Source organism: Malus sylvestris, chromosome 3, assembly GCF_916048215.2.
Source record: "Malus sylvestris chromosome 3, drMalSylv7.2, whole genome shotgun sequence".
In the NCBI taxonomy this organism is placed as follows: domain Eukaryota; kingdom Viridiplantae; phylum Streptophyta; class Magnoliopsida; order Rosales; family Rosaceae; genus Malus; species Malus sylvestris.
This window is the reverse complement of record NC_062262.1, coordinates 13,626,477-13,634,694: the sequence shown is the minus strand read 5'-3', so window position 1 is coordinate 13,634,694 and position 8,218 is coordinate 13,626,477. Positions and strand designations below refer to the sequence as shown.

At 37.2% G+C, this 8,218-nt stretch overlaps 1 protein-coding gene across 1 annotated transcript; it reads right to left on the bottom strand.

The window, feature by feature from the left end:
- Positions 1 to 897: 897 nt before the first annotated feature.
- LOC126616462 (glucomannan 4-beta-mannosyltransferase 2-like) lies at positions 898 to 6,475 on the bottom strand. The gene is made up of 9 exons (XM_050284524.1): positions 5,682 to 6,475; positions 5,437 to 5,535; positions 4,924 to 5,176; positions 3,449 to 3,559; positions 2,802 to 2,938; positions 2,582 to 2,695; positions 2,277 to 2,476; positions 1,946 to 2,188; positions 898 to 1,609 (listed from the first exon to the last, which is right to left on the bottom strand). The coding sequence occupies exons 1-9, from the start codon at positions 6,009 to 6,011 to the stop codon at positions 1,447 to 1,449; spliced, it is 1,650 nt and encodes a 549-aa protein (XP_050140481.1). The 5' UTR covers positions 6,012 to 6,475; the 3' UTR covers positions 898 to 1,446.
- Between the last annotated feature and the right edge of the window lie 1,743 nt (positions 6,476 to 8,218).

The following is an 8,218-nucleotide window of genomic DNA, read 5'->3' as shown; positions in this document are numbered from 1 at the left end:
GTAAGCACTTTGATACTTCCTCATATTCAATCCTCGCTCCTCTCTCTTTGGTACTTCCTGATACTCCACATCATCTAATCCTTTTTATTGTCAACATACCAAATGTTCTTATATCAATAATTTGCGTTGTCAACTGTAAATTCCAACCGCACAAAATATCTGATCTTGTTCATAGTTCAGTTTTACAATGTGACAATATAAGCATATTATGTAGCAAGATAGTCCATTATCCCCTTTCTTAGATCATTGCAATTCATATATAATAGAAGAGAGCAGGTAAACTTTTTCAGAAAAAGGATATGGTAAGTGGTGTCCTGTAAATAGTCAACCAATGCATTTCTTGTATACTGCTTTTAGCGCTTTATTTCACAGCCGGCAATTTCCATGCGCAAGTGGGGTCCTTAGAGCGACAAATCTCTGACTCGGAGTCAGACAAGAAACGTGCATGTCCCAAACTTTATAAATTCCGTTGCACTACATTGCATGCTGGTTAATAATCATTAGTAAAGTCAGGAGTTATGTAAAAGAGGACAACTTATACCGTTTATTGTAACAGTGTACTCGTGTCATATATTTTTTTCATAGTAAAAAGTTCCCACAAAATTCAGTAGGACTAAAGAAATTTAATGAATCATTAACCATTTCTTAAAATGATCGTATACACTGGTATTTTTGGCTGCTAAATTATTGTTCATTAAATACTTAATCGAGCATCGAACCATCCATTGCTCTAGTAAAATGTTATATACTACACCATAATAGAAATTTCCAATTTCTCTCACTATAATTGAAAGAGTTTGCTATACTTAGCATAGTCACCAACACACAAGCAAATAGTCGACTCCTAGTCGTTGATGCATGTGACGACCACACTGCATCAACGGCTAGGAGTCGTCCTGCCAAAAAATGGTTACTCTATGTAAAAATTGGATTGGTACAATCTAAAATCACCACTCATATATGATGATTATCAAATGATAAGCAAATTCTGATTACAAGTTCAACTAATTTGTTTTTTTTTTCCAACCCAAAAGCTTATTCCTCGCAATCCAAGGAAAACTATAAGAGGCAAACCAAGAAAGAAGAACAAAACTTCACAATTACAAGCAATCCATTTAAAAGAAAAATACTACTATCTCCTTGTCTTTGAAAAAGAAAATGAAATCTGCCTCTTCCTTCACAATTCACTCTGTAAAATGTATTCAACCATTCGTTCTTTCTCTGAAAATTTCCATGTTTACTCGAACGATGACATGAGATTCGTTGAGGAAGACGCAGTAAGAACCTTTCCTTTTTTTTTTTTTGGCCGGCAAGATGAGTTTTAATGAACCCCACTTACTTAAATCTGTGTTGAAGAGAGAAGGATGCTGGCATGGCAAGAGAAACAATAACTGACCGGTCTGTATCAACTAAATCTATATAGAACTTAACCACGAAGCGCTGCCACTAAGAGCTGGGGATGATGGTTCCAACGTAGCCAAATCCGCATATCAAGAACGTAATGGTTTGGAGGAAGAGGTATACGAAGTAGTTGTTCTTCCCGTGCACAAAGTCGTAGCATCCACACATGAACAGAAACACCCCGAATCCCAGCTCCAACAGGTGAAGCCTGTTAGAATTGAATATTAGGTGAGAATGTAATAAAAAAAAAAAGAGTATACGAACAATCTTGGGATGCTTTCTTGTATATTAATAAACTTATCAACGTTTATAAAACAATGCAAAGATTTGTTGAAAAAAAAAAATTAAAAGTTAAGGAGCATGTGATTGGTTTTGTGCCAATTCTTAGAGTTATGCAGAAGAGACAGCTCTCTGTTTGCCAGTTAAAATGTGGTGTCAATGCAAATAGTTACAAATTTCCATGCACATTGCACATGACAAAATAAAATAAGCGTACCAGAAAGTCTGCGGTAGAAAGAACAAAAGGTGTTTAACGAAATTTTACCTGTTTCCGAACTTGAATCGTGGCCTTTTGAAGAGTTTGCTGGCTGGTTTAGTCTTGTTAGCATCTGCTACTTTGTTCTTGGCAGCCTCGGCTGCTTTGTTCTTGACAATATCTCCGAGCTTTTCAGTGACAACCCACTCGTTAGACCTCGCAGTTTCTAGCAGGCCAATCAATGTTGCCTTGGTGCGGTGCAAAGACATCACATTCTCAAAAAGAATCCAGTAAAACAGAAGGTGAATTGACCTGTAATTTTCAAGAAGAATATTAATATGTGAATCCTATAAAAGAACACGTAACAAAAGACAACTGATCAAGAAATCAAGTGCGAGACCTTGGGGTTCCAACGGAGTTTAGAATGGTGATGATGGAAGGAATATATACTGCTCCCCAGATTGGAACATAAACTTCAGGAACCAAAATGGTCAGAGGAAGTACAACACAGTAAAAGAAGAAGGTAACCATGTGAGCAATGATCTTCCGGACAAAGAAGAAACTGTATATGGTGTAAAATTTCTTCCACACTGTAACTTTCTGCAGCAATACATGCGAAGAACACAATTAGAAGATATGAATAAGAAGGAAGAAGAAGAAATTTCATTAGAAGAACACGTGAATAGTGTAATAAAATGAACTCACCTTAGTTTTGATAATTTCCATCGCCATTTTCCTAAACAGATTAGCAGGACCACAGGACCATCGGTGCTGCTGGAAACGGAACGCGTTGAAAGTACTAGGAAGTTCACTTTTCACCTGAAACAAACATCATGATCAGGAATTGTGCTCATGTCATGTAATTAATTTCTCTAAAACTTGAAGTGCTAGGGACAAACCACATAATTTGTACAATGCGGTATACCTGTAGGTCACCGAGATACAAAAATTTCCAGCCTCTGAGACTAGCACGGACAGCAAGATCCATATCCTCCACTGTTGTTCGGTCTTTCCACCCACCTGCCTCATTGATAGCAGCAATTCTCCATACACCAGCAGTCCCTGCAATGTATTCATATGTCAAATACAAGATTACAAATCTAAAAATAAATAAATACAGTAGAAAGTTACTTGAAGAAGAAGTAATTAGTAAATACTGTGGCCTTATTAGTAACTTGACAATTAGATTCTCAGTTGACTATCCGTATACGACCTTAAAATTTACTTCTGTTTTAAAAGTCGACTTCTGCATCGGTATGATTTTAAGCCAGAAGTCAACCAGACTAACCAGTGCATTGTTTAATCCAAAACATATTAAATCAAAACTTGATAATGATTATGTAAATAATTATGATGAGGATGATGGCAGCATAACATGGCTCCCTGCATTTGCAGACTTGGTCAATTTTCTACTTTTCTCATCTGTTCCTTCACTCTCACACACCAACTATTTTGTGTTTTTAATTAATAAGCAGCAAGAAAAGAAAGAGACATATTACTGGAAATAAAATTAAAAAAAAAAAAGAAAGGAAAAATGGTTTTTGAGAAAAAAGAAAATTTAGAGGGTTTTACCATTGAAGCCAAAGAAGGCATGAGTTGCTGAGCCAACTTCTTGCTCAACTGTGAAATGGTAATCCAATGACATCTCCTGCATTCTTGTCAACAAGCACTCATCCGCATTCACTGCAAAACAAACCACATACCAAAATTTAGGCCCGGAGCGACGGTGTTCAAAACTATTCTAAATTACGAAGAAGTAAATACAGACACTCATTTGTTCGACTGACCTCACTCGCATATGCATACTGACACAAGAAAAAGAAAGTGCACACTGTAAAATAATTAAAGTAAATTCAAAGAAATTAGTTATAAAAAATATAATACGTGGACCCCGTCAATAATAGGAAAAGTGGGGAGTTGGTCTCGTGGTCACGTGATACAAACGAGGGTCGGCCACGATAGCATGAGCACGACAAAACAAAGTGTCGGTAAAGCAGAGAAAGAGGTCCACCACAGGGCCAACTGCCCCTCCAGTTTTAGCAAACACCACGTGGACAATGCCCAAGCAAATAAGGGTCACCCTTGGGGAAAGGTAAAATGACGTAACTGCCCCAATTACTTCCGGAAATTGACCCTGTTCCGGCATCTCGCAGAGTAGTTGACCGTTTAAACCGTACAATCCGGGGTTTACCAAGCCCACTTATAATGTCACAGAACCACCTTACTTGTTTTGCAGCAAAATGACAAACCTACCCCGCATTTCCAGCATCTGATCGTGCCGGATCACATGAAGAAGGTGACACTGACTTTTGTGACTTAGGGGAGGATAAGGATTCACATCCTACGTAAAAAGGACTCTCACGTCATTTAAAACTAGGTTAAATCATTTTCTTGTCAATATGACATGTTACGTTGTTGTGTAGTCAAACATGTGAATCACGACCAAAAAGTGAATTGGAATCATCAATCACGGCTGAACTCTATATAGTTATTCCACTGACTTGATTAACAGTGTGATTATATAACATATAACACAAAATATTTGTCTTTAAATTAGGCCAATTGAAACGTAATCTGAAAGAGGGACCCAATCCAATCCCTTGCATAGAATAAAGAGAAAATTTTCAGTATACGAGAACACGATTCAGTACATCAAGTGTTATGATACAAATGATTGAAAGTTTTTGTTTCCTTCAGATATTCAATAACTTGTATTATAACACTTGTTCTTCCTACACACTCGAGAATCTCACGTAGAATAGAAGACATAGCCAAGAAGGGCTGCTAAGTGGGCCCGACCGCGTGACTAATGCAAACTACCCACAAACGAACCCGCCGACGAAACAAAAAACCAAAAATAAAGCAACAATCCCAGAAGAAAAATCCAAGAGAACCAGACCACCGACACTCTCCGGAAAAAAAATAATTAGCGCAATTAAATCGTAAATAAACCAAATAATATCATAATTAACGATTTAACAATAACAATAAGTAATTTTTAATAATTAAAAATCAGATATTGGAATTAAAACTCAGAAATTAATTACCGAATCTCCATCGAGCTTGAACCAAGGCAATGTCAGGGTTGTGGACCAAGAAAGGGATGGCTCGCCGGAGGTAGTCGGGCTCGGGGCGGAAATCGGCATCGAAGATGGCAACGTACTCGCAGTGTTTGACGTAGCTGCGTTTGAGTCCTTCCTTTAGGGCACCTGCCTTGTAGCCTCCCCTGGTTTCTCTGATTTGGTACCTTATGTTTATCCCCTTGCTTGCCCACCTCTGGCATTCCAGCTCAACCATTTGCTGCAAAAATTTCAGATTATTTATTTGCCGATTTTATTGAAAACCCACTTGCACATTGTGAATTGGAACAACCCCATGTCAGAAATTGGGTCTGAAATCAAAAGGGTTGCTCCAAAACATTCAATTATTGGTATTTTTTCAGTGTGGCATTTTATCAAACACATTGAGAACTTTGGAGCTCTAACTAATGGACTTAAAGAAAGAGGACCCATTGAAAGGATGAGTTTTTTAATTGGAGATTTGGGAGGATTGTTTTTTACCTTGATTGTAGGGTCGGTTGAATCATCAAGGACTTGGATCACGAGACGATCCGACGGCCATGAAAGTCCACATGCAGCTCCAATGGAGACCTTGTAGACCTGCCCAAAAAGCACCAAACTTTAAGGCTTTTTATTTGATTTTCTCACAAACCCAGAAAATAAAAAAGGCAAAAAACAAAGAGAATTTGATAGCAACAAATACAAGCATATATATTACATATACATATATGTGTGTAAGAAAATACCTCTCTTTCATTGAACATGGGGATTTGGATGAGAACAACAGGAAAATTGGAGCTTCCCAGTTCAAGGTCGTCCTGAATGGGCTCGTATTTGTAGCGTTGCTCTGGTTTTTTCCAGAAGAGCTTGACGAGAACGATGACTACTCCCATATAAACCCTCTCAAAGAAGAGCATGAGAGACATGGCCAATGAGACATAGACCCCAACTGTGAGCAGAGGGACTATCAATGGCGCTTTGATTAGCTCCCATATCAGCCCAATTTGCCCTGCAAAGTCATACGTCCCTCTCTGAAACGTTTCTGGTATCAGAATTTGGGTTGTGGTATCAGCCATTGTACCCACTTCACACTCTCTCTCCTCTCTTTCTCTCTCTAGAAAAGAACGAGACAGAGATACTAATGAACAAACTGGTTGTTGTTCAGATCGCTCTCTCTCCTTTTCTCTCTCTCTTGCTTTTGTATGAAATGTGAGCAATCTGAATGTGGCTCAAGGTTTTTATATGGGGAAAAATGAAACAATGGGCCGGAAAATCCTTTGATTTCAAGAAAAAACCCAGAGAGGGAAATTAATAAGGCACAAAAATACAGATTGGCTCTCTCTCTTTCTCTCTTCACTCAGAAGTGGAAAGTACAGAACAACAAAAGCTTTCTCTCCCCTCTCTTTCTCTCTCTAAGATCTGTGCCAAACCAATGCCAGTTCCGCCTCTTGCCAAAATGCAGCAGAGGGCAGGACAGAGGTGTGGGAGTAATAGAGTAGTGAGAGAGAGTATATGAAGGGACCGTGAGGGAGAGAGAGAGAGAGAGAGAAAAATAGTCATTTTATAGTCAGTTTTGGTCCGATTTGGGATTTGCATATTAATTTCTATTTATTTATTTTTTTTCCTTCTTTTTTTGCCAGACTATTTGTATTCTAATTTACTCTGTTTTTTCGGTAGATATCATCGTTGAGTAATCATGAGAATCCTCTTACTTTTAACTGTTCCAACTCAACTCCAAGTGTGAGCCGATTCATTATTGCCCATCCTTTTACTTGCTTGTTGCAAATTACAAGGTATAATTTCTTTCTTTTTTGTCAAATGAAAGGGATATTAACTAATTTGACAAAAAAAATAAAAATATTTACCAATTACTTTTACAATGGGCCTTTAACTATGCCACAACATAACATATAATAACATATGTATTAAACATGTATGTATTTTTTTTATTAAACTTTCGTGTTTAAGACTATGAATAGAATAAACAAGATACTAAAACTTCAAAATACGATACCCATACTTACGTATTGTTCACGTTTAAAACATGTTATTTTCATATAAAATTTACGCATTGTACACATATAATTAATTAATTAATTAATTAAAACAATTATTAAATTAAAAAAATGGCTGAATTTTTTTCAATGTATTATTTTAGAAAAGGTGTTGAATAATACACATAGGTATTTTTCACGTACTATACATGTTTTGTATTTTAATAACTATTTGTAGCAATAGCTACTTAATACTACATTCTAGTAGTATTCTTCACTTATGAGTGAGAAGTCTAAGATTCGACTCTTGCAGATGATAAATTTGATTCACCTATTATGTATGTTATTTTCAATCCTTGTACACTAAGTAAATGTATCATTGTATTGAAAAAATCTACACCACAATAAGGCACAATGAGTCACTAGGTGTTAATGCTCAAAACTAGGAGGTCAACAAAAACAAGTATGGTAAACCTTCGGTGGGCTTGGGATATGAAGCTATTTTATGAACAACAAAAGAATTTAAGTGGTTTACCCCTAAAAAATAGGCTACGTCCACTGTCATCATTTGATATATTTTGATGTGGATTACAAGAGCACCTTACAATAATGTAATGTCATTTTCTCTCCTTGATCTTACTGCTTATAAGGGGTAATTGACCCCTATATATAGGCCCTACGTGAGTGCCAAAAGTCTTGGGTCCTTAATTCTCTCACTGTCCTATCACTTAATGGTCCAAGTACGTAGATATGACCTATAAGCTATCCCTCCATTATCCACACAACACGTGGAATGGAAGTGACATTTGCTCAAATCTAATTGCATGATTTCCCAAATAGACACATAGTGAGTGTATCGCTCACCTAAGAATGGTTTGAAAGTACTTTAGCTGAGTGCTAAACCTGACAACATTTACGCCTTTTCATAAACTTCTTTTATCGATGATGGCCAATGCATGGTTGGGAGTTGACATCTGGATATACCTGTCCTTAGAGCTCTGTGCCATAAAGTTGTCGTTTCCCAACTAGCTCGAGCAGTTGGGAAGTACTTTTAAGTTATGTGCTCGTCTCTTCTTGTTGGTAGACAATCTTTGGTTATGGGTAGTTGATGGTGGCCATCTTTCGCTCTTGTGATTGGTGTTCAGCTATCTGGATTCCTTGGGCTGGCATGTAGGCCCAATGTCTTGATGTTTTCATCCTTTAGTAGGCTCTTTTCATGCCCCTCTTATTAGGTCCAACAATAATTATATATTATTTTAATAAATCTAAAAGGAACTCGCGTCAACAAG

What these genes read in the sequence shown, in the direction of transcription:
- LOC126616462 (XM_050284524.1), bottom strand. Translation starts at nt 6,011, where the DNA reads ATGGCTGATACCACAACCCAAATTCTGATACCAGAAACGTTTCAGAGA. An exon ending in CAACCGACCCTACAATCAAG is followed by an intron (nt 5,177 to 5,436) that starts GTAAAAAACAAT and finishes AAATTTTTGCAG; the next exon opens with CAAATGGTTGAGCTGGAATG. An exon ending in CGATTCAAGTTCGGAAACAG is followed by an intron (nt 1,610 to 1,945) that starts GTAAAATTTCGT and finishes CAATTCTAACAG; the next exon opens with GCTTCACCTGTTGGAGCTGG.